Source organism: Rhinolophus hipposideros (genome assembly GCF_964194185.1).
Source record: "Rhinolophus hipposideros genome assembly, chromosome: 13".
NCBI classification, from domain to species: Eukaryota; Metazoa; Chordata; class Mammalia; order Chiroptera; family Rhinolophidae; genus Rhinolophus; species Rhinolophus hipposideros.
In genome coordinates, this window is record NC_138059.1 from 8,190,513 (window position 1) to 8,217,553 (window position 27,041).

The 27,041-nt window shown below is 37.8% G+C and overlaps 1 protein-coding gene across 19 annotated transcripts in view; it reads left to right on the forward strand.

Annotated features, from left to right (window-relative positions):
* Nucleotides 1–27,041, forward strand: part of CYRIB (CYFIP related Rac1 interactor B) — a 129,229-nt gene that overhangs the window by 96,534 nt on the left and 5,654 nt on the right. For 12 of the 19 annotated variants that reach the window (XM_081070180.1, XM_081070176.1, XM_081070163.1 and 9 more), the window contains 8 exons: nt 2,664–2,746; nt 9,462–9,583; nt 14,519–14,624; nt 20,077–20,213; nt 21,242–21,319; nt 23,258–23,374; nt 24,420–24,499; nt 25,702–25,828. In XM_081070180.1, the coding sequence (XP_080926306.1) occupies nt 2,674–2,746; nt 9,462–9,583; nt 14,519–14,624; nt 20,077–20,213; nt 21,242–21,319; nt 23,258–23,374; nt 24,420–24,499; nt 25,702–25,828 (840 nt within the window). In that variant the 5' untranslated portion in view covers nt 2,664–2,673. Of the gene's footprint in view, nt 1–1,684; nt 1,768–2,663; nt 2,747–9,461; nt 9,584–14,518; nt 14,625–20,076; nt 20,214–21,241; nt 21,320–23,257; nt 23,375–24,419; nt 24,500–25,701; nt 25,829–27,041 lie in introns of all 19 variants that reach the window. The other 7 variants (XM_081070171.1, XM_081070168.1, XM_081070172.1 and 4 more) reach the window with 3 other exon arrangements.

Here is a 27,041-nt window from a genome sequence, read left to right on the forward strand (position 1 = left end):
TGGGCCGCCTCGAAGGAAGGACTAAATAGTGAAAGAAGTTTGCAGAAGGGGATGGAGGAAAATGCCGCAAACTTGGCTAGTTTTAATATTTTCCCTGAGGATCGACTGCGTGCAGAAAGTGAAAAGGTAAGGAAACCTGATCTCCTTTCTCCCACCCTCCTGTGCTGCTGATGGTCTGAGGATTAATTTCAGGACAGCATTTCAGCATTGTTCTTGACAAAAATGGGCTACATATAGGCTTTGTGATGTATTCTGATCTATAACATTGAAATTGATTGATGAATGGAAGACTGGTTTGTAGTCAAAGAAATAGGGCTATTGCTTTTTAAAAGTTATATTGTGATTCTTGGGCTACAGTGGTAACAGCCAACATTTATTAAATGCTTTCTGTGTGCCATATACCACGCTAAGTCAGTACTTAATCTCATTGAACTCTTGTAATAACCCTTTAAGACAGTCACCATGATTATGTATATTTTACTGATGAAGAAAATGAGTTCCAGAAAGGTTAACTAGCATTCTCAAGGTCAAACAGCTAGTAAGCTAGAGTTGTGTGTGTGAGTCTATGAGACTTGGATCTCTAAAGCAAATAACTGTTACACATATGCTATTATTTCCTCTTTGGGAAGTTTAAAGTTAGGGACGTGCCATTGTCAGGGGACTAGGTGAAGGAGAGGGGGACAGCACAGCTGGCCAGAAGGCTAACTCTTTTCAGACTTCTTGTAATGGGGGTGAGTAATAAGGTGTCTTCTTTCATTGATAAAAAAATACTGTTCTTTTTATGTTTGGTTTCATTTATATTTGCCAGCAGTTCCATGTTTAGTGAAAAAGCATTGAGATTGGGGGAAGGCAGGAGAGATTACCTGTGATACCATACCAACTTCCAGGTTTGAACCTGGTGTTCTGACACCACCTTTCCCCTCCATCCTCACTGAGTCATAGCAAATTTGGGGGCAAGATTGGTGCCAATACCTTATTTTCACTAGTTTTTCCTCTCCAAACTTACTAAGTTGTGGTAATTGCTGGCACCCTTTGTACTGGTTTGTTATGTTAATTTTTAAGTTAAATACTTTGTTTGGTTATATATAGTTGATGTTGTTGAATAATTTATGAGTTAAATAATTAGAAGTTTGATTAATCTTCAGAGTATAGATGATGTAAGAAATACTGGTTTATGTGTGGTAAAATTTTTAAATAGGTCATTAATTGATAACTCCCTTCAGTTTTTAATGGTTAAATGTGGTTTGAATACTGTCTTCCTTGTATTCCCAATAGGATTTGATCTGCAGAAGGAAAATATCCCTATTATTTAAAAATAATGGTCTTAATATTTACTTATTTGAAAAAATCTATTTTGATGTTAATTTAAATTGAGGATATATGCCTCAAACATTTTAAAGGGGTAACATTAGCATAGGTTAATCAAATGTAAATATTGCAAGTTAAATGTAAAAATCTAATAATCTTTTTGCAATTTTGTTTATGTAACTTTTTGATATGTGGAAAAGAGGGGTGAGAACTTAAACTCAGAGCCAAATGTGCTTTTTGTTCCAAATTTTCGATGCCAGAGCATATAAACCTGCACCTGTTGGTAATTATGAGCAAGCCAGCCTTTGCCGAATCCCAGGCCTCTGCTTAAAATTTTTTTACTGGAACTAAATGATGTTGCCATTTTTATTTTTAGGTTTGCTGGCATGGGTAATCTCATTAAGGTGCTAACCAGGGACATAGACCACAATGCAGCACATTTTTTCTTGGACTTTGAAAGTAAGTCTCTTTAGCCCTTCACGGCTGGTGCACAATGGTAAAGGTGAAAGATTAATTATACTCACACCACAGTGAAGGCCAGCCAGAATATTTGTTAATGAAATATGGGGAATCAGAGTTTGCATGATTTTTTCCTCAATCGTAGGCAAACATCACCATCATATGTATAATTCTTTAGTTTTTCATTTGCTAAAATCATGTTGAGTCTGTAGCCAGTGCCGTCCTTTCATTAGTCCATGAAGCAAGCGGCCTTATGATGAGCATTCTAACAGTATGCCTTAGTGACTATGCTTATAATCCTGCAAGTATTTTATAAGAAATCAGAATTGTGCTGCATATCCAGAATCAATACTGCAATAACCTCCACCAATTATTAACAATCCAAATTTGGTTAGAAATATACACGCTTTATTTTTAATGGCATACAGGAAGTAACTTTAACATTCTGCTAATTTTAAGATAAAATGGCAAGGTGAGCTGTAGCCCCGACTCTTGATATTTGGCTTTGAAATAAATTGTTTCCGTGCAATATTTTAAACAAGATTACCTGCGAATAATTCTCAATCAGAAATTTCTTTTTCAGAATACTAGCACTATTGGAATACTTAAAGAATCTTTCATTATAAGGCCATTAATGAACCTTGTCTTGAGAACTTTGCGAAGAATTAGAGCAGCAGTTGTGCCACTGTGTACAGGAAAACCACATTTCCCCCCTAGGTCCTACATACCAACACCTTGAGAACCCGGTTTGCTGCCTGCCAGAGCACAGTCGGGGTAACCTGAAGGATGAATTCATGGCCTAATGAACATTTTCCCTGTTACTATTTAAAGAGTCAATTTCAGATGTTCTTTTTTATAAAGGGATATTTTCTCTTTTCTCATTCTTGTCTTGACAGGTACCTTAACATGGGGAATCTTCTTAAAGTTTTGACATGCACAGACCTTGAGCAGGGGCCAAATTTTTTCCTTGATTTTGAAAGTGAGAAGATGATTTTATATCTATTTCTGTTTGCCTGCAGTAGACTGCGTTTGTCTTGCACTAAATGAATGTTTCCACTTTGCCATCTTCTTAACTGCTTTGCATGACTGAGCTATGAATTGTTTTGAGTAAAATTTCTGGTGCCTTCTAGAACTGGAAGTCAGTTTATAGAGTAGATTGTGATAAAATGCTTTTATTTGAATTTTTATAAGAAATTCATATCTCTTATTGGACATTATTTTATAATTTGAGATCTTTAATGAAAACATTTGAGATTCTCTAATGAAAACATTTTTACGAAAAATTTTAGTGGAAAGGACAAATGCTACTTCAAGATTTATTAATAGAAGCAATATTTGGGGGAAAATTATGGCAGTTGAGAAAAATTAACTATTAACTCTGTGTCTATTGAAGTATTTTAATACAAATCTGTTCATGAAGGCCATTCAAAGCTCAGTAATTTGGGCATAATATTAAAAGGTAAGTGTGAACCTTAATTATTTAATCTTTACAGATAATTAATTTGAAAAGTTAAGAAACTCATTATATGTACTTCAGGAATTTATTTTTTCTAACTAAAAACAAAAATAATGGGTTCACAAACCTTTAAGTAATTTGCCTTCTGTTTGTTTTATGTTGCATGACCTATTGTAATATGGTCTAAGAGTGGCAGGTAAGTGTCGTTTCACCCCCATGCATGTTGAAAAGCTTTTGCCCTTTTGGCTGTCACTATTGCTTTAGCTTGTCTGGTTGTCAAATTGAGAAGAATGATAGTAAATTGATGTTTTAGTGTGAATGTTGCTATTTTTAACTGATCATTAGAAATTGTTAGGAAAGGGTGAAGAGAGAGCCTTTAGATTGTAAATCACGTGATCCCCTTTGTGTTATCACCTAAGAGTAAAACATTTGCACAGATTTTTAAATACTTAAAATTTAAGACCTTTTCTGATTTTAAAAACAAAATAAACAAATCCCTTAAAATAAATACCCAGAGTCACTGCGTTTTCCATCAACTTCAATTTATGTGCTATTATGCAATTCATTCTACTTTATGAATAGTTTATGTATTTCTGTCTTTAAACCAGGATAGTTCATAGGAACACATCAATTTATAGCTTATCTCCATTTTATGGAATAATTTATGGTCTCTGATATTTTTCTACTTTTATTACATTCCTATAAATGTTCTGTTACAGTTTGGGTGCTGTACACAGCTAGCAAAGAGCAGTGATGTCAATATCAGGGCCATCATAAATTGCTGGATTTTTAGGGGAACGTCATTAAATGAATATTGGTTTTCTTGACCCTTCTCAACAATTTAACAGTGCTGCTTTAAGTGCATGTTTAGCATGAACTTGAATCTGCTAGGGGATGTTGAGCAGATTGCTGACTTGACGATTATTCTTTCAGATGAGGCAACTTACATGACAGCTGTATTTTAGTTTATTTGCATCTGTTTCAAACTTGGTCTTGTGTGTTTTTCTGTTGTTCTGTCTCCTTTTTACTCTTTGTCTCAGATCCCTTACATTTGCAGAATCTTGGCTTTTGTACAGTCAGGATCCTGTTCAAGACTTGGCACTTGATCTGTGTATAAGCCTAGCGTTATGTTGCGGTCAAGTGAGAAGCATGGATTTACCGTAGTGTGTAAAATATTATTTGGTCTTGGTTTTCCGGGGGAGGGGAGGGTTGGATCATCCTTAAAATTTAAATCGCTAATTTAGTGGCAGGAAAAGGTGAAAATTGCTAAGGACAGCAACAATAGCAATAACCAGTAATGAAGAATTATATATAAAGTGCTAACTTCTTAAAGGCAGATATAAATTTAAACTGGTATTTGTTGCCTGTCAGCCAATGTAGAACTTTTGGTTTGACAATTACTGGTATACTGGGAAAGAAATTTAGTGAACACATACTGTATACTAGGCCAGAGTTTACCCGTTATTTCTTATTTAGATTTTAAAATACGTTTTTTTTTTATGCTAACATTAGAATACTCTTAATTTTATCTCTTCCATTTGCATCTTAATCTTTTTTCTTTTGCTAAAAGTTTACCTTATCATTAGGATACTAGGGTGAGTGACCTCAGCCCATCAGATGGGTCCTCTCTCAAACTGTTTTATACCAGACTCTGAATTGCCAACAGTTTATTCGTCAGTTCCTTATGATTGTGGAGAAAAAAGCAACATTCTTTTTATTGAAGTATTTAGTACTCCGTTATCTATTTTTAGATGAAGAGTAATATTCAGGTTACCAGAGTAATTTAGTTTTACTATTTCCATCTTTCTAATTGGTTAAATCGAGCGCAGTGTATCTATCTCCATGATTGGGCAACTGTGGAAACAGTTCCGTACAGCTAGATGTACTGGCGTTTTGCATCAGGTTGTATACAAACTAAGTATTCTAGTACATGCCTAGTACAGGATTTGGTGGAATCCTGTGGTTTACACAACGAAGACTCGATCTTTATTGTAAATCATTACTCCCTTTACTTACATGTGCGCACACACAAGTGCTGTTTTTCACTTCAGTTCAGCGCACATTTATGGCTTGCTTCCTATGTGCCAGCAAGTAGGTGCAGGGCATGCAAAGAGAACAAAGGTACAACATCTGCCATTTGGGAGGTCTCAGTTTAGTAGAAGAGATAGAAATGAAAATTAATAATTTTCTTTACATAATTTACATTCAAGGTATAGATCAGGAAAGGATTAACTTTAGCAGTGAATAGATTGGGCATCACAGAAGACTTTTCTGATAGTGACATTTGAGTTCAGCCATGGAGGGTGAGGTAGAATGTTTCAGGCTAATTTAGTGAAGGGCATTGTAGAAGGAACATGTACAGAGGCCTTAAGGCATGAAGTGACAATCCGTGTTTTCATTGTTATCTATTCTTGAGGTACTAGAAAGAGGGTCTTTTTCCTAAAACAAGTTATATGTATATGATAAGATTTTATTTTAAAAATAATGGTTCAGTTAAGATAAAAGCTCAGAATTGCCCCATGAAATTGGGCAGCAGTTATGCCAGTGACAGCATATAAAAAGCACTGAATTGGGGCCTGTATAACCTATTCTAGTTCTTGGAGCTTCTTATTTTATAATGACATTGTTAATTTATGGCATATATACATGTGTATATATGTATATACATATATATTCACTAAATTGTGGAGAAGAGGGATTTTGATTTATTTTTATGTCCCTGCCCAGTCTTAGCCTAGTGTTTTGTAAATGAAAGAAGTTCAATATTTGTTAGTTGATCTTGATTTGCTTATCTTCAGTTAGACCAAAGTAGGAGAGTAAATACAGGTGAATATAGGTGGGTATTTGTAAATTAGAAATAGATTCTCACTTTCTCTGTTTGTTTTAGTGCCTTTCCATTTAGTCATACATTTTTGCCAGTTCTTGTGTCTTTTGTGTTACCTGTCCTCCCCCACCTTTTACAAATATTGATACCCACTCTTATAGTCTAACTTTATTTTTCCATTGTACCTCTTGCATATTTTCAATTGCTTTTGCCCTGTACTTTGAAATGTCTTTATTCTGGTGGAATTTTCTTATAGTTATTTTTCTAAAATGATGCAGAACTTTATTTCTTCAGAGATAAAAATGCTAATAGCCTCCTTTAACTCATGCTGGAGGCATATTTTTATATCTGTACCTTCTCATTCATTCAACAAATACTTATTATAGAAAATCTACTAGATACTGAGTTTATCTTCTCTACAGTGGTATTACTGTACATTGAGGTCCCTGCCTCCATGAGGCTCACGGAGACCGAGTGTAAATATTTACTGAATGAATGCAGGATTAAAGCAGAAAGACCTCTAACCTCAGTTAGCGTTTTTATGTGAGTTGCTTTTTATTTACTTTTCCTTTTGTAGCTGATCTTTGCCTCCTTTTGTACCATAACAACATCAATTTTAGCAATTATTTTCAGTGATTCTTTTATAGGAAACTGGTATGAAATTATTAAAATATTTTATCTTCAAACAATAAGAACAGCTGAAACGTGCTGTCATCTCCCTTGAACAGCTTTAAAACTAAGTTTGATGAGTAATCACTGCCTACTCTGTAGTAAATACATTATTTTGCAATCAAACGAATGTCCTTTTGTTAGCTGGCTAAGTGGTACGTTTTTCTTCAAGTAGTAACGTTTTCCATTCGTTGCTATGAAAAATCAAAGTGACAAGTCTTGGGTGCATTATATGATACCATTTTTTGAAAAAAAAAAAAAAAAAGCTTTCTTTTATACAGTCTTTTCCCCTCCCTAGTATTTCACCCTTTTGCATGACTTGCTGTCAGTAAAATAGTGCCTACCTGTCTGCTATTTCTGTTTGTCTTCATTTCTACAGCAGTCTTCAGCAGCTTTCAAAATTATAAATGTGACTTTCCCGTGACAGTCTAAAAAATGTTTAATCAGTGTGGTGCTGGGTATTTTTTCCACCCTTAGGGGAAACTGAAATCTTCTTTATTTTTAAATTTCTTGGTACTTGTTAAATCTTTAATAATTATTAATCACTTCCAAGGTCTATTTAAGTCTACTTGATAATGTATCTTTGTATGTAAGTCTCTGTCACATTTTCTGTTAACAACTAGCCACCACACTAAAAATACATAGTTTAGTATTTGCAAACTTTACAAAAATCTTTTGATATATAAAAGTCAAGATACTGTCTTCTGTCATGAATTCCCTCTTCATGAATTTAAACTTTGATATGTGTTTACTCTGGATGTATGTCTGTAGTCACAATCCATATGAAAAAGTATAAAAATGCTGTTTTTGCATGTAAAAAGTATTTTTCTCTACTGCACCTGCTGTAAGTATAAATGTTATGAGGTGTCCTTTTAAAAAAATGTGTGTCTAACTATTACTTTGGAGAATGTGGTCTGGCTAAATGTGAAAGGATTTTACTGCTAAATGACGAACTCTTGATTTTTAAAAAATCATTTAGCTACAATATCACTATTTGCTCCCAGTAATACCTTTGTAGCTTTGGATACAGTCTTTTTAATTTTTCAATTGGCTCCTCTTGTATAATTATTTCATCATAATATTTTTATTAAAAAAATACATGATTTTTGAATTTGAAAAAGATTTGAAAAATAAGGGAACAGATTGGAGAATACAGATTCTTAAGTTGGCTTTGCACATAAATGTTACTTTATTGTTTCTGTAGTACTATTTTAAGTATGCTGAAATTAAAATTTGGTACTATAATTGATTTTAAAAAATACGTGGTATATTTTTGACTAGCTGGCAGGTTTAATAGGTGGAATTGAATTATGGCTTGCCCCAAGTGCAAAATAAAGTTACAGTTTTTAGGCATCTGGACTCCTACTTTCATGTATGCACGAAGTTTCTTTAATTTTGTAAGGAAAGGAATAAATCAATCACTGTGTATTTGTGGGGAGGTGGAAAGGGTACAGAAAGAAAAGTCTAGGTACTAGTTTCATATGATTGGTAAACAAAAAGATTTATCAGAAATGTTAATTCATATTATACATTTGGTCTGCCTTCCGTACCCTCATAAGAAAATTTTAGCCGGGAGGAATTCTGCCAGCATAATTTTTCTCTAAAACATTAAAGTAATCATAATGTTTGTCATTTTAAGTGCTTAATGCCTTATCTCTAGTATGGAATGTAGCCTAGTTGGGAAGACAACCTCTGTTTCCTCACAGAACACCCATTATCCTCCAAAAAATAAAATTATTAAAAATAAAAAGATTTATCCTTACAGAAAGAAATGACCACAATATTAAAAACAGAATTTCTTTTACCTGGAGTCCAGCAGAGAGAAATCCAGATTTAGTCATGTGCTAATATATGTTGTGTGGCTAACACTGCAGGTGGTGGAAATGCCCATATGTTTGTGTTCCTGATTGTGCTTTTTGTAACTATAATTTTCCCTTCATGTTCTCTCACTAAACCTCAGGGATGTAGGAACTCAGTTTTCACTTTAGTATTGAAGAATTTCACTGATAATATTGTGGGCTGAAAACTGGGTAATATAGGACTTTATTATCTAGTCATTCTGAAGCTGTTTCATAATTTGAACCTCTCTGTGCAGGGATCTTGACCTTATGTTCAGCAGCAGAGAAGTTCAATGGTACAGAAAAGAGGAGCATCAAAAACTGTTCTTTCAAAAAACTTTTTGATTTTTTACATCGAAATTCAATCATTAAAATGAAGTTTATAGGAAAATAAAGTCGCGTTAAGTGTTAAACCATCGATGAGCAGTTATAGTAGTAAGACTTTTCTGTTGCATTAAAATAGACCATTACTGATGAATTTATAGTCGTTACTCATCGTGATGAAAGTAGTAGAAAAAGTGATTATGCTATCACAATTTAAATTTTGAATTATTATGTTGGTGCAAAAGTAATTGTGGTTTTTGCATTTTTTTAAACTTTTAAAACCACAATTACGTTTGCACCAACCTAATATAATTTTCAAATTCATTTACTATACCAAGTCATGATTGTAACTAATAAATAGTAACGTTTGGTGTTCCCTTGTTTCTTTGTGATATTTACAAACTTGAGGCTGGTTATTCAAGTGCAGAACCATGGAAAAATTATCAATCTTTTCAAACGTGCAAAGTTTACACTGAATGAAATGTTAATCATTTTTAGAAATTTGGATTGCTTAGAGTTATACATGTACTAAAAAAAAAAAATCACGTGACTGTGAATTTTCTTGTGCTTTCCTGCTATTTAGATGCCCAGCCTACAGAGTCTGAGAAGGAAATTTATAATCAGGTGAATGTAGTGTTAAAAGATGCAGAAGGCATCTTGGAGGACTTGCAGTCATATAGAGGAGCTGGCCATGAAATACGAGAGGTAAAACATACGCATTTTCCATTAAACTGAAATTTTCATCTATTGTTTTCTATACTTCAGAATTCTCTTACGTATTAAATATTATATGTAAAGGAAGAGCACTTGCATTATTTTGAAAGTGGTTGCAGTGATATAAAAGTAAAAGGAAAACTGTGCTACAAATAATGTAATTTGCATATATTAAAAATTTTGTTTTTGTTTTTGGTTGCTCTCACACCTGAAATTTGCAGTTTCCATGGGGAACTATTTGTCCTTTGTTTGGAGAGGAGGAGAGAACAGAATTTTCTTTGGCTTTTTTCTCCCGCCAGTCTGTTTTTCCCGCTCCTCCTAAGCGTCCTTGGGGAAAGCTGAAGTTGTCCTTGAGGCCTGCAAGCCCCCGACTCTGTCTGATGACTTGATACCACAGAAGCGTTCGGTGTGGACCACCTCAATTTTATTCTCCCCAAGTTCTGAACTTACCAGGTTTCTTTCTGTCTACCTCTTTTTCCATTTCTTCTGTGTTTCAGAAGAAGCTGTGTCTCTACTTCTTACCAAGACAAAGGCTTTTCTACCTTTGTTTGTTCTCCATCTTCCTCTGGAACTTGATTCTTTTAATCAGTTCCTTCTCTTGCTTACATCTTTTGTTGTTTTTCTCTTACTGACTTCTTTCCCTCCGCATATACACATACTCAGCTGTCCTGCACTACTCAAAGAAACACCCGAGCCCCTTTTTCTCATTACCACATTTCTCGAAGGCATGGGCCAGGCTTTGTTTCTTCATTTATCCCCAACTCTGCTTCTCTTACTATTCTTTGTAACTAATTGTGCAAAGGCTAGCAAGGATCAATCTACAGTTCATATCCAACTCAGTTCCTCTAATAGCGTTTGGAGAATAGTGAAGGCAGAGTCAAGTGCAGGCACAGAAGAAGACAATTCAAGAAATGTTTTGGGTTAAGGGGACACAGGTTTTGGTGGTTGGCTGGATGTTTAATGGAAAAGTAGAGGAGTTAGATGATTCCATGTTTTCTAGTTTAGATTAGTTGGTGGTATCATTAACTGAGGGAAGTGACATCATGTGAATTCCTTTTTTACCTTCCCTCTCCTGTACCCGACTGCTTCTTCTGGAACATCTCACCCATGTACCCGTCCTTGCCTTTGCTTTTGTCTGGCATATGCACCTTCCTTTTTTCTTTTCCTGTTCAATTCCTATCCTTTCTTCAAATCGCAATGATCGCCTACTTCCTCCTCTTACTCCTTTGCCCTAGTACTTTGCACATGTTTCCTATATGGTAGCCACCAGGTTTTTTTTTTTTTTAAAGAACCATCAATATTTGATGTTTTTCTCTCCTCCACTGTACCTCCAGCTTGAGGAGAGTAGACCTGGTTTTTCACTGACCTTTGTGTTAGCCGCAGCTAGTGCAGTGCTTTGCAAGCAGTTAGTAGCTGTTGAAGAAATACGAGAGTTTTAGACTAATCTTGTCATTATCATTAGTTTAAATAAAACTTTAAGATTTCAATAAATAAAGACATGTAACCATTTCTGTGACATTCAGGTTCTCTAAACATTTAAACATACTTTGAAAAAATCAAACATTTATGGAAGTGGAAGATTTAAATCATTAAGCAGGATCCTAATTTACTAGTTGATAAATTATTCTTTCCCTACAGGTCACACCAGTTCACAGGTTGTTCTAAAAATGTTTCATAGTTTCTCCGTGTTGATTATTTGTGCTGCTATTTCTTTTAAAATGTTCATCAGTATTATATCATTAAGCTTCTTTAAAGTTTGTTTTATAATTGAATTCTAATCAACTGGTTACAGTTGTCTCCATAAATAGTAAAGAAAAAAATGCCACTACCTATTTGATTTTTATTCCTTTCTTTTTCTTTCTTTCTTTCTTTTTTTTTTAGGTAGAACTCTTAGAATTTTTTTAAAACTTCCTACGTGGAAGGGTTTAAAGGTCTGCTTCTGTGTGGGCAGGGTTTTCCCCAAAGTCTTGATGTTGATGTAATTGAATGCATATAAGATTCAGTTGTAATCTTCTAGAAGAGAGTAAAATAAACTGAAAGTTTATATAGAGGTTATTTCAAGGAGGGCTTTTGGGGCTATGAAATCTGGAGCTCTTTAATGCTATAACCAAAGATTGATGTTCTTTATAGTTACTAAGTGGCACTGTGCTTTCCTGAGGAGATAGAAAATGTGGCCACATACAGTTCACTCATAGTGTTCCATGAGTGGTCATGTGGGAAAGTAAATGTTTCAAAGTTAAAAAAAAAAGAGTCATAGAAAAATAATACTGAAGAACACTAAAAAATCAGTAGGAGAATAAAAATCAATGGTAAGAGATTCACCTTTCAATGCTTTGAGACTTATTGTAAAGGTACCATCGTTAAACTGTTGGGTAAAGGAATTAAAGACAGAGAACTAGGTCAATAAAAGAGATATATATGTAAGCTAGCAAACTCTTTTTAAAAAACAGCATTTAAATCTTTTGTAGACAGATAAATGTGTTGAAGAAATTTTCACTGAGGAATGTATATTGATGTTTGGGTTTAACTATATAAGCAGAAAAGATTTATGAATAGTAGAAAACCAATTTAAATTAAGAAAGGAAGGTACAAATAAAAATTGACTATATACCAAATATACAGAGAACAGATACAACCACCATAACTGTCATAGGTCAGCATGAAGACTTAGAACCCCTCTGCCTGTGAGAAAGCGCTGACAGTAGAAAAAAGTTCAGGTTTGCTAATAAGCACACATCACTGTCAAGAAGTTTTACTGTATACAATAGTACATTGTTAAAAGCTCAATATTGATTGGTTTGTGAAAAAACAGGTTGTCTTAATCAGTGCAGAAGGTATTGCCAAATGGTTGTCTTTTTGGAAGTGAGTCTGGCAATGTGTTGTAAAATAAGATCTATAAAATTATTTGTACACTTGCATAAGCATCTTACATTTTTGAAAATAGTCTCCAAAAGATGCTATTGAATTATATATATTTTATTTAAATTGCATTTTATTAAATAGGACTCTTAATAAAATTAGATTTAATGTAGAATCTATTAAATAAGCAAAGCTTATTCTCTAGGAGAAACCACTAGAGATGGAAATAAGAACTTTCCACTAATGTTTTGATATATCTGTTAACAGTTTCACCAGTTCTGAAAATGAGTTAGACTACCTGCTTGGTGACAACCTCAGCTTTGACGTTTACAAGTGCTCTTCTGCCTGTTGGGCGGTAGTGGGTGCTGTACCAAAAACATGATCGAACAGCAGTAAAACCGATGTGAAATCAGGAGAGGAATCAGAGTTGTAAGAACCGTAAGGTGTCATAAAAGAGCAGCCAGTCTTCAGTTCTAAATCCAGGCAAGGCAGAGCCAGGAAGTAGTTAACTCGTATCAAATTATGAAAGTGGGTGACATTTGCTGGAGCATTTTGATATTATGACAATGAGGAGATACTTAGAAAATCGTTTTTAGATCCTTGCAAGAAAAGTTGGATTGGTTTCTCTAGCCAAGAAAATAAATTAGAATTTTTTATCTACTTGCTCATTTCCTGAATAATAAATAAAATAAACAGTTATTTACTACTTGCTATCAAACATTGCTGAGACTGGGCCGAGGCTAAGTGTTTTTCATATACATCAGGATAATGTCCCAGTTCCTTTGAAATACTCACATTAATATAATGTGAAATAAAGATTGTCATATGCTGTAGTGTCAGATTGTCTTTACCATGAAAATACTTCTGGATAGTCACATGCGTGGGATTCGCTTCAGACTCCTGTGTTTAAGCGTCATTTTAAAAGGTTTATATAAAAAAATCAAGAAAATTTGAATATAGTGGCAGGGTTATAAAGCACATTGCTTAGGCAATATATAGCCCATTTATTTAGTTTGTAGCTAATTTAGTCAGGGCATCCTCTGAGTATCTGGTTTCAATTTTGTTTTGCTTTCTTGTTTTTTGGTTTTGCGTAGATGGAGTCAGAATACTAGTGCCTTGGGGAAATCTAAACATGTCAGTACCTCCTGATAATGTTTATAGGGGGCCCCCGAACCCTGGCCTTGCTTAGGAGTTTCAGTTTCAGATGGTGTGTTTTGATTGCTAGAAGATGTTAGAGGAGGCAAACCAGCTTGTGGAAAGAGCATTAAGTTCCATAAAAGGTTAAGAAAAGCAAAAGAAAGGTGAAAGCAAGAAAAGAACATTTCTTTGGAAATAGCTCTCTATGTTCACAAAATATTGCCTGGTGGTTTGAATGACTGGGCCTAAAAAGAGGCATACTCCTATTTATATTAAGGTCTCTAGATTATGGTTTATTTTCTCCCCTTAACAAATTTGCAACTAGTTTTCACAGTCTTATTCAGGAAAACCCAAGAAAACGTGGACTCCAGAAAACGATTTTAGTTAGAGGGAGTTGGTATGACAATTTTTAGGTCACATATTTCAGGTTGATTTAGATCTTAAGTGTTTGGTAAGATTCTTAAAGCTACTTTGGACCCTGGAATTTGAATTACTGCAAGTTTCTTAGTCTTTTCCCAGAGTTGGTATGTTATTTCATTTATTGCCTTCCTTTTTCGGTTTCTTTTATTCCGTTATAATAATTATTTGACAAAGAACTACTAAGAAAGCCTGTCTGCGGCATGGGGAACATTATAAGATGGTTTCCTTTTATGGTTCTAAAAGGTACCAAGACATAATACATTCAACAACCATATATTGTGTGATTTCTTATTCTATTATATCCATGTCCATTGCAAGGTTAACAAGAATGTATTACAGTAGGTTTGTTGTATCTATGGAGTGGAGAAGGCCCTCTCAGCATTCCTTTAGTCGGTATTTTATAGATTATACTTGGGTTTCTGACTTTTGCTGAAACCTATTTTTTAATGTAAAAAGTATACTTTTGTGATTTTTAAAAATCTTAACTTTTTTTCCCTTTGGATTTTGAAGGCAATCCAGCATCCAGCAGATGAGAAGTTACAAGAGAAGGCGTGGGGTGCAGTTGTTCCACTAGTAGGCAAATTAAAGAAATTTTACGAATTTTCTCAGAGGTTAGGTAAGTTGAAAGTCTTGTAATTATGACTTCCCTAGTGAAAAAGACATTTACTGACACCAGAAGTAATTTTTAGCATTTTTATATTCACATTGCTAAATTTATATGTTCCATAGCTTGTTTGACTATAAGATTACAGCACAATCTTATCATCCCTGTCAACCAGGTCTTTATTTAGACCATTCTCCCTGACAAATTATGATTTCCACAAGGAAATCTCTGATTTCATTGCAGTCTAAAGGGCCCTAGTAGGAGAAACCACTTGCTAAGATTTCTCCCCAGTCTACCCCAAATCCTTTCCCAGTTGTGGAAACTAATCCCCAGGCCTTTGGATTATTTAGATGTTCGTGTTCTTAACATCATTGCTGATTATGAGCAGTTCATATATAAAACTGTACAAGATGAGAAATAGCGAGCTAGTGATACACCCAAAGTTACCGACAGAGTCATTAAAGCAAAAAGAAGTCAAAACCATTCGCTTTTTCCTTCACATGGGAAAAATAACTCAGGTTAGAATTGTCTTCAGTGCAATAGTGAGCAAAGTGGGATCCTGTTTCTCAGAGAAGGAAGAGGCAGAGCAGGTAAGATTTAGCCATTTAGCTGCTGTGTGATTTGAAAGGTGGAAATTGGAGGGGCTTTTCTGTGTGAAGTTGTGGCCGTAGAGGAGGGGTATAGATGCATCAGAAATTTGAAACATTTGAATTGAAGATCTGGACCTGCGTTTTATATAGTTTTGATGTTTGAATCTAATAAACGTATGCTACATGAATACAAACAACAGTAGAAAAATCACACCATAAAGTGGAAGTCACAGTGGGGGCTTGTAGCTAAATTTAGACCTGGGATGTGATTTGTTTGGCCCACATGGTTTTTAACAATTCCTAATTAGTTGTCAGGTTTAAAAATTGGTAATTACTAGTTTCAGGTGGACAGCACAGTGGTTATACATTTATGTAATGTGTATGCAGTTTTTCCCTGATTAGGCCAATACCCTCCTGGCGCCATACCATACAGTATTGACTATATTCTCTATGCTGCTCTCTACGTCCCCATGACTATAGTAAATAATGTTGAATGTCAGCTGTAACAACAACAACAAAAAATCAATAATTTTTAAAACTTGGTAATGATTTGGGTTTGGAGATTTGTTTTTAAGTCTCTGTTATTTTGAGAAAATCAGGAGCTTAGACAGCAGTTGATTCGCTGACCGGCCTCAGTCGCCCATGCTGATCGAGGACCATCTCTGTCCATCAGGGCACGTGCTTTCTGTTTGCAAGAGGTTCCTCGCGCTTCCTGGTTTTTCTTACGTCTACGTCTTGCTTTCCATATTCTATTATATTAGCTGCTTGCCATTGTGTTCGCAGCTTTTGCTTTAAAGGTGAAGTTCTGTGGTTGTTTTTTTTTAAAAGCTATGCTTTTAAATAATGGTTGAGATAGAAATGTTTTATGAATTACCCTTTTCTCCCTAGAAGAAAGAGGTGTACTTTATTTTCCCAAGCACGACAGCTGGTTCTTTCACACTGTTTGCCTTTCAGTCGTGTTTCTCCAAAGTCTGTTGCTTTGTGGCTTCAGAGCCGAGGTCTTTTAATTGTGGTTTTCTTCACTTTTGCAGATTTAGAGTTTTTCTGGGGCTGCTAGTTCCTGGCTGCATTTATAGGTAAATTGCTTCAGGCGCTGCTCAGGTCTTCAAGCTCATCTTGGTCTGTTAACATTTGCCAGTAAAAAAGAGAATAATTGTAAAATAGACCAAACCAGTCAGGCTTACGTGTTTTCTTATATCTTAACTATTGGAATTAAAGCAGGCTAGTGGTATGTGTTCTGTCGTGGGTGCTGTGTTCTGTTCAGCAGAGGGCTGTAGTAACAGGTAATAGCAAAAGGCTGTTGGTGTTCAGGGTGTCGTGTGGGAGCCTCGATCCTTCTTTATAGTGCTTGAGGGGCTTCCGTAAAATGCTGAGCGAAGGACAAATGTAAGATCTGATGGCTTCCTCCTCATCTCTTAGCCAGTAACCTGGTGAGTTGTTGAGTGATGTCCCCAGTGTTCTGGCTGAAAGGACGCGTGCATATCCTTGCTTGCATGTGACAGGAGCACAGTGTTTGTTGAATGGATGAGTGAGTGAAGGATTAATGAATACACACATCTGCCGTATCAAATAACGGGTATTTAGGAGGGGCAGTCACTGGATTTTAGGCTCTGGAGGCGTAACGGCCCATGTCTGAATGCTGGTGTTTGTCGGTCACTAGCTGTGTGGTCTTGGGCTCATCGTTTACATTCTCTGAGCTGTAGTGTCCTGTCTGGAACTCTAGACTGTTGAGCCCTCTGCGTTACGTCCAGTACCTCTCTTGTCTCTTCTCTTCTCGCCTCACTGTTGAGCCAGAGGTGAGGATAAATGCACTAAATACACAGAGGCCTGGAGGCCCTCGGAATCTTGCAGTCTCAAGGAGAGGGTTGTACAGATACCCCGTGGGCGCACTCCAGAAGAGGGACCTGAGCCCTTGCCATTTGCGTATTTATAGAGGGATAGGAAAGGGATCACTTGACTAATTTGGAAGATGCTGAGCTCTGTCATAGGGCTTGACCTTTCTGGCAGCTTCGTAAGGGAAGGTCATGTGACCGGACAGTAGATAAACTGCTTTGTCTCCCCTCAGTCTTTCTCCCCCTCCTGGGCCTGGGGCTTATGGTAGGGACCATCTCCAGAGATCATAACGAGGGAGTTTCTCCAACATGTTGACTTCTTTTCACTGGGTTAAATTGATCAAAATTTGTTCCAAAGGTTCCGGAGTGCCCATAGTAACTGTGGTTGTGTGTCTTGGCTGTCTTAAATCCCCCAAAGTGCACATCTTTTGGGTTCTCTTCTGAGGATTCAAGGACTGGTCTTTGATAGTAGGTGGGTGGCAGTTGCTCTTGTCTCTAATGGGGAACTTTCTGCAGGGCCCCCTCTTCCTAATCATCTAGTCGTTTCCCCTTCTTGCTCTGCCTTGTGGACTAATCAGTCTATACTATTTCTCCCAGATGGTCTGTTCTTATATTGGCTTCTGCACTGGTCAGTGTATCATTTAATTTCTTCCAGAATGTAGGGCTTAGTGGCCCATTAAGTTTCTCTTTGTCATCTACGTTTTCTAAGAATCATAACCACATGGTTTTGTTTTAGGAGTTTCATCAGAGAGACCAAACCCTACATCACCTCTTCTTTGACCTCCCTTTCTTTCCAACTCAGGCAGAGACTTGGACCACCACTGGGGATCCTCTGTCTCTGATTGTCTCTTGACTCCGGGCATTGTAGGCCAGTAGGACCGTCTCATATCAGCAGGCCCCCAAGGCGAGAGGCATCTAGCAGCCTTCTCACCTTGAGTGTTACCGCTTTTGTGCTAGGTCTGCCACTGAGGGCTTCAGCCATTCATGGACACAAGTTTGGTAACTATGGCCATCCCAACTCAGCCAGGTGACCTGATTCCACCCCTGAGGTGGGGTGGGGGTCTTCCATCCCCTTAGCAGCAAAGTGCTTTGACCGCTGGAATTAACCCTGGACCTGATACAATTTAGGAAATGCAAATGTTTTTGGAGCACTCTTGTTTTGTAACAGTTATTGGTGTGTTTTTCTTTTTGTTTGTTGTTTTTTCCTGTTCTCATATCTCTTGAACTTTGCTTTTCACTTGTATTAACATTGACACATGAAATGAATCTTGGGAGAAATAAACTATTTTTCAAAGTAACCAAAAAATGTTTTCCCTCTTAATTGACCTTTACATCCATGCTTGCACCTCTGTAAAATGTCCATACGCCTACAATCCTTTCTCCACACTGCAGATGAAGTGGAGTATTTAAATGCTAATCTGATATCACTTCCCGGCTTGAATACTTTGTCCAGGGACATTCGGGTGACAAGGCCAGGATGCGTGCTATGGCACACATTGTATGCGTATTGTTTTAGTCTTGGATCACGCTCTTCCCAGCTCAGGAGCTGGCTCCCTGCCCTGACACTTCACAAACTTCCTTTTCCCTGGTGGACACTCCAGTCTCAGCCCAGATGTCACTTACTCAGGGAGGCCTTTTCCTGAGTCTTTAACTGGGTGAGGCTGTAGGTTTATGCCTTTCTATTGTACTGTGTCCTTCTTCACACACATCACAACTGTAGTAATTTCTCTTCTCTCTGTATAATCAGGCTCCATGTGGCATAGGGAGCATGTCTACTTTCACCTCTGTTTCCCTAGTACGTGGCACATAGTAGACAGTCAAAATGTTGTTTTGACTTACTATTAAAAGGTGATAATTACAATTTGGAGTTACTGTGTGGATGACAAATAATGTCATGACGAGCCTAGCTCAGTACTGGCACATAGCAGACACATGAGAGGACATATTACTGGTGGCAGCAGATTAATATTTATAAGATGACAAAAGGCTAGGAAGAATGTTGCCTTGATTTGAGAAACTATTTATTATGGTGGAAAGAAGAAGGCTGCAGAGTCAGAAACACCTGGCGTTTACCAGCTGTGCCTTTGCCATCTGACTCTTTGAAACTCAGTGTACCCCGCTGTGTCACCCATGTCAGAGTTGAAGGTGAAAGTTAAGTGGGAGACCAGGTTCAGCACACAGTATGGAAGTCGGCTCGCAATTAGGTCTTCATAAATAGTAGCTGGTATTTTTGTAGGTAAGGGTTGATGATCTGCACGAATTTATTATCATTAAGAAATATTTGTGTATTAATCTGACACTTATTTGTTAAAGTTGGATCACCACCTAATTCTGTAAACTGTTGTTTTCTCTGAATAGAATCTAGCGTGGTTTTCTGATTCTGTAATCTAACTGAATATTTTTATTTCTATGATTTTTTTTTTTGAAGTGAAATATCAGTATATCCAGTTTTAAACCCAATATTAGTCTGGCATTCCAAAAGTAGCACTTATTTCAAAGGGCCCGTTTTACTTATGTAGTAAATTAGAATATTTATATTATGATCCTGAGATGCCACGTTCTTAAGAAACTCAGAAAGCTAATTATTAAATTTTTGTTTGTTTTAGTAGCTGAAAGAAAGCAGTTTCGTATTTATAAATAAACAGCATATTCAGAGTGTGAGAAGTTGGTAATTCAGTCATAGCCACAGACAGATTTTACTGTGGATGGAATGCCATTGAAGAAGTTACTTAGCGTAGGTCAAAGCAACGCTGTGTTGAATGGTGAAAATACGAACTGTGCCCTTTGATTGTGGTGGTAATTCATTCAGTTTACATTGGCATTATTTTGAACTTGGGTTTATAGAATTACAAAATGGAATGAGTCCATGTAAGGTTTTTATTCTATTAAATAGTGTTCAGTTTGAGGGATTGTATTTAGATTTTTAAAGAGATCTTAACTTTTATGAGAATTGAAATTGTAACATTTATAAATTGCTCACTTTCTAATAAACAAATGTCAGGGAGAAATAAACAGGTTAACATTTTAATCTTTTTCCTTTAGAAGCAGCATTAAGAGGGCTTCTGGGAGCCTTGACAAGTACCCCATATTCTCCCACCCAGCATCTCGAGCGAGAGCAGGCTCTTGCTAAACAGTTTGCAGAAATCCTTCATTTCACACTCCGGTTTGATGAACTCAAGGTAGGATTTTCTGCTGGCCCTGACTATATGAAAATCATGAGTTTTTAATGAGCACTTGGAGGAAATGCCTGGAGACCTTGTGAAAGGTGTTTAAATGCTGCCAGATGGTGCTTAGCAAGTATGGAAAACTGAATTTAAAAATTACAGCAGGTCTTTTGATACATGCATAGCAAATTACCCAGTATTCTGTCTTCATTTCACTTCATTTAAAAAATATTTCTAGAAACAACAATGTTGACCTTTTCTGATTTTCTGTTCATCCCCAGTTGATTTCTACTCTCTTTTATATAAAAATGTTAAAATAGTTCCTCTTTCCGCCCCCATCTATTTACCTACCTACCCACTTACCTACCTACCTGCCTACATACCTGCCTCCCATTGTTAGAAGGAGGGCGTGTAAAAGAAACAAGTGCTAGGTTTCCTTTCAGGAGACCTGCATCGCACTTTAGTCCCTGTCACAGTAACCAGTTAGAAGGCAGGGCCTTTCATTTTTCAGGCCCTTGGGTACCTCGTCTAGAAAATGGAAGAGCTGAATTCCTAACTTCAACATTTTATGAATGCATCATAAACAACTATTCTCTTTTATAACACTTTGAGCACAGATAATTTGTATAGAACATTTTAGTCTGTTTGAAGGTTGACCATATATGCATACTTTTATTGTAATTCCAAAACTAGTACCTACAAACTCCTTCTTGTTTTTTGTTTATTTAGTAATACTGTTTTTAGACAAACAATCTTTTAGTATATTACCTGAAATTACTGCAAAGAAGAAGGGAAGCATACTGAGCGTGACTAAAAATTAGTCTGTATAGTTTTATGTGTTCAGTAAAGACTGAGGACAGTGTTCCATCATTTAAGTGTCAAAAAGCCAGTTTGCATGATAGCGGTTTTAGTCATTAAAATGGTATTACAAATTGGGAGTGTTACTTAACGAGTTAAAAACTGTACTTAATAGATTTTTCATTTAATTTTTACACTGTCATTTAGTACATAATACATTTTTCTTTCATAAATGTCTTCTTTAGATGACAAATCCTGCCATACAGAATGATTTCAGCTATTATAGAAGAACATTGAGTCGTATGAGGATTAATAATGTTCCAGTAAGTTAATGCTTTGAATCGGGGGATGCTAATAATAACTCATCTCTCAGTTCCTTCAATTTATTCTTTTATTTGTTCATTCATTCTGATAAAGTTAAAGCTAGTAATTAATTTAGTAACTATGGGCAACCACAGCTGTAGGAAGAAAGGGCAAAATGTAGCAAACCATATTGTGTTTACCTTTTTCCCTGCTTTATCCTTTACATTCCTATGACTACTTCAGTAAGATTAGTTTTTGTCTATATAACATTGATACTTAACAAATTTCTCTATGTATTCTCATTTTAATGGCACAATAATTTTGTGAATTAGTGGCTATGAGTAATTTGTCCCCTTATTCCTAGAATGGAAGAATCTTGGAGGAAAGTTGGCCTGGGGTAGAAGTGCTGGCATCAGGAGGGGAGAGCGAGGTGTCACCTCTGCGCCTGTCCTGGCCGGAGGGCTTCTCTGTCCCATGGCTGGCACAGCATGTCTTCTGCTTTTTTTAGGCTTAGGAGCCCCTGACTCCCCTCTTACCCTGTTTAATACGCTTTTCTCCCCCCGAGGAGTCAAATACCATATGTAAAACCTGAACTAGGAAGAAAAGAAATTATCTTGTTCTTTGGGTATTTTGAGAACCTATATTGTGTGAAAAAGAGAGAAATTTCTAGGACCAGCCCTGGCCTCTAGTAGGTAATTTAATAAAGAAATGCCATATAAGTATGTAAAGAGTGGTGAGTGGGGTAAGATTTTAAGAAAATACCAAAGGAAACCATTTTTTCCCCATTGAATATTTTATGAAGTGGTTGCTCTAAGACAGGCCCTGGGTTGGAGAAAAGATTTCTCTTCCATGAAGCATCTGTTACTTGCGTCAGTGTGTGGTTTTGCTTAGACCAGTTTCTGCTCTGAGGCTGACCTATCATCTGTCTTTTTCATACTTACCATGTAAAATAAAATAAAAGCAAAACACCCAATCCTCTGTTGTCACCATCCTGCCATCACTCACGGCCAAAGACATTCAGGTTACCTTTGTATCATTGTCTCTCACTCTCAGTTATTGTAGGTAAATCCAGTCAATGTGAAGTGAAATACCTCAGAAATCTCTTCCTCCTCTCATCTGCTGATAACGTCTGTCCCAATTGAAAGCCTCGTTCTCACTCTGTTTGGCAGTAATTCTATAGTAGTAGAACTCATTTTCTGACCTATAGTCTCTGTTTGGCACAATCTGCCCACTGTCATCAGCTAACTTTCTTTAGAAAATTGACTTGTCATTCCTTTCTTGTGACACTTGAAGTGCTCCGTCATCACGTACAGGAGGACTTAAGCCAGCGTTTAAGCCTCTGCAGTCCGACCCTGACCTTCCTTTCCAACCTTACCTTTTACGAGGTGCTACCACATATTACACTGAATACATTGAATTACACGGAGTTACACTCTTCCAGGTCATTTGAAAATGTGCTCTTTCCCTCTGGCTGGTTGGCATACCTGTATACCTGCCCATCGTCACCTGCAAGAGCCTAACTCTCCTCTGAGTCCATTTTAGTTTCTTCCAGTCTAACGTAGTCTTCCTGTCACAGCGCTCTCCCATCTCCACCTCTCAGCGTGTCACTGTGGGTCCTGTGCGGTCCTGATGGAGGCAGCGAGCGTGCCGTGTCAGTCATCGTCTGTCTTCCAGGCGTTTAGAAAAATCCCTGTACACAGAAGGCAGCCCGGCACCATTGCATTTAATTGCCTAATGGCATATAAAATATTTTTTTAAAGTTGCTTGACACCGTTTTTAATCTTTCGATTTTTAAAGAATATTTAAGTATTATTTGCACTTGAGGGTCTAAAGTGTAATTTGAGAGCGTTTATCAGATTAATTTAGCAAGCATTAGCACTCAGCCTTGGTCCTTTTATAAATGAGATCACATTTAATAATTTATGAATTGATATCAAGTGCTCTTACTCTCTACACAGGCAGAAGGAGAAAATGAAGTAAATAATGAATTGGCGAATCGAATGTCTTTGTTTTATGCTGAGGCAACCCCAATGCTGAAAACCTTAAGTGATGCCACAACAAAGTTTGTGTCGGAGGTAAGCACCGCCTAGGACCTTCTTCTCTGCATTGGTCCTCTTCTGCCTGCCTGCAGACTCGAGGAGCGCAGCGAGTCCCACAGCTCAGTGCCAGCGCTAAGCGATGGGTCCCCAGACGTACACACTGCTGCCGTCCCTCTCCGAGGCCCACAGGTCCACTTCTGCCTGTCTGCGGCCTCCCTCTGGGCGGGCAGTATCGTGACCAAACCAGAGTCATGATAGTTTTCCCCAGCCCAGGCCTGTCTCCTGTCTTCCCCCTCTCCGTTCGTAGTCCCACTGTACAGGCATAGCTCGCGTTACTGCCCCTCACTTGACTGCGCTCCACAGATGTTGTTGCATTTTTCTCAATTGAAGGCAAGACCCTCCACCAGCAAAACAGTATGACTCGCTTTATTGGCGGTGGTCTGGAACTGAACCTGCAGTATCTCCACAGTATGTCTGTGCAAGAAAATAACTTACGCTTATTATCCTAAATTCCTTTCTTTATCTTACCCGCTACATCCGCTCCATCAGTCTTATTGGCTCTCCCTCCCAAATAGGTGCTGAATCTGAAAACTTACCTCCTCTCTTGCTGCCTCTCCAGATGAGCCCACCACCCTCTCCCCTGGATTACTGTGTTCATGTTTTCACTGTTCTTATTTCTTCCACGCTTGCCCCGCTATAGTCCTTTCTCCAAAGAGCAGCCAAGTAATCTTAAAATACAAACCACATTCCCTTCCTCCTCTGCTTAAAATGTTTCCGGGGACTTCCCATCACCCATGGGACAAATCCACATGCCTCACGGCCTGTGAGGCCCTGTCTGCGTGCTGTGGTTGTCCCCACGTGTCGGAGTGGCAGTGCCTCGGGAGGCAGGGTCCCGGCTGTCTACTCGTAGCTGCAGCCCCGAGCTCAGAGCGGGATCTGCCGTCCACTGTGCATTTTACACAATTAAGAGTAGGAGCCAGGTTTTAAAGTTGCTAAGTTTTTCATGTTATGCTAGGTTTTAAATTATACTTAAGTAATAACTGACACTTTTACTTGTTTTGTTCTCCATACACTTTTACAGAATAAAAATTTACCAATAGAAAATACCACAGATTGTCTAAGCACCATGGCCAGTGTGTGCAGAGTCATGCTGGAGACACCGTGAGTATTAGCTGGTCTTTTCTCACTAACAGTCCTCTTGAAGTGGTTGTCCAGATATGACAGTGTCATATTTGGAAGGTGGGAATTAAGTGTATCCCAAATAGCCAACGTTAACAAATGAACAAAATTAAAATAATGGGGCAGCTTAATGGAACTTCTGGTTAAGAATAAAGTACAGTTGGTTTCCGGATACCTCTGACCAGTCAGACTAACTTAGATTCTTCATAGTGGGGATTTTGTGGTGCTTTTTTTGGAGGGTAGGAGAAGAGCTTTAAAGCTCTTTGGGTTTTGCTTCTCATAAACTTTCTCTGTCCCTTTTCACTCAAGAACCTTGCCTTCTGCTGGAGCGCTAGAGTTAGTCTTCTGCCTTTCCCTTTCTCTCAGTCTCAGTTCTCAGTCTCCATTGTTTTCAACACTCACCTGAATTCTCTTCTGGGTTTCTTCTCTCTTAAGCCACTTGGGATGTATGACAGTGTTTTCTGGCTGGATTTTCCTATCGCAGGCAGAAAGAATCCCTCCTGGATTCCTGAGTGACATCCGGTTTTACTAGATAACTTTGGTCTTGTGGAGCCTTTTACTTTCCAAAGCACTATTATATATGTCATCCTATTGCAAAACCTTATGAAGCAACAGGGCAGCTATTCGTCATTATCACCCCTCTCCTCATTTAAGAGAGTGAGGTCCTCGGAAGTGACGCGACTTATGCCCAGTGGCCGACCCCACTCGTGTTCCTGGGTGGATGTCCTCATCCTGGTTCTGGACTCTTCCTGCTGTGCCATGCTGCCTTCTGTATAGACAAAAGTTCTCTTTCCTTTTCCCCAAATGAGAAGAATATGGTTGAATTTTAGAAAAATTTAAATCTAGTAATACAGGAATGTGTTTAGATGAAATTAGCCCCTAAATAGCCGTCGTACTTGCTCTATTAAGCTAGTGAGGTTTTTTCTCATATGGTGATTTCTCTAAAATTGGTGTGTGCTGTGCAGAAGGAGTAATACACCAAGGTGCATACAGACCAGAATATGGGTGGTAACTGCTCCACCCGCATCATGGTCTGGGCATGTCCTTGCAGAGCAGAGGGGTAGCACCATGTCAGTATCCCTCTTAGAGACTAACAGGGTGCATCTTGCAGCATCCGCTGAGAGTTGAAGCAGCTCATTAATTTTTGATGTGCCTCATCCATCTGTATCTTTTGTACTCTCCAGGGAATACAGAAGCAGATTTACAAATGAAGAGACAGTGTCCTTCTGCTTGAGGGTAATGGTGGGCGTCATAATACTCTATGACCACGTACATCCAGTGGGAGCATTTGCCAAAACTTCAAAAATCGATGTAAGTTACTTTGTTTTATGTACTTCCCGTTATGTCCGTAAATGGAAAGCATAGGCTTTTATTTACAGAGATGGCAGGCTGCGCTCTGTCCCAGAACTCAGTTTTGTAGTCTGATGGTGGGTTTGGGCTGCCTGTTCTCTTGCGGTATTTCTTACAGCCTGTATACAGGCTGAGTAGGATGACTGAGGGTAACTGTGCTGTATGCAGGCGGGTAGGATGACTGAGGGTAACTACTGTATACAGGTGGGTAGGATGACTGAGGGTAACTGTACTGTCTTTCAGGGTATCCCTTGTAGGGTAACCTCCTACTCGTAAGTGGTGCTTGTGCACATTTGGCAATATAAATAATCAGATACAAGAGATTTTGTATAATATCCTTTCACTCCTTTGGCCAAAGGCTATTTCAAACAAAAGATTTATTTCCAGATGTACATTAAAAGTCAGTAGAGGTGCTCCAGTGAAAAAAGTTGAAGACTACCTATTTTCCCTCCTCTCCCGAATCATAATAATTTGTGACTATAGCCCAGGTTTCTCTATTTTGTAATTTCTTTCTTTACCCTGTCACATCTCAGAATTATAACCCGTGTTGGTGTGAATTTTCCTCCAGTTTCCCTCTCACCGCTAGTTCAGGCTCTTGGTATTTTCTATCTAGATTACTGATTGCTGGCCAGTCTTCCTGCCTTCATTTATATTCATCCAATGTAAAGAGAGATGAGTTAACATTTATTGAGTGATTACTGTGTCCCAGGAATTTCACATTTGTTCTCCCATTTAACTCTGAAAATACTCCTAAGATGTAGGTGTTATCTCCCCTTTACAAATCGAGAAACTAAAGTTTAGGGAGATAAAGTAATATAACCGCTCGTGAATGGCAGAGTCAGTTTTGAACCCACACCTCCATGGCTTCCAAAGCCTGTGTGTTTCTACTGTGGCATGGTTTTTCATAGTATTCAGGCTCATCTTGCTTCTGTGTCATCTTCATTGAGTCATTGGGAACAAGCCTTTGCCGCCACCCCCATCAGTTCCCAGTGAGCCCTCTGGTTTTCAAGGCCATCTATAAACTCCTCTGTGCGAGTCATCTCAGCTCCACAAAATCCTGTCCTCTGCGCGGGATACACTGGACTACTTTTGTCATGGCGTTTGTCTGCCTGGGAAGCTCCTCGTTTCCTTGCCAGCATGTCCATTCTGTCCTGCAAAAGGCTCCTCCATACCC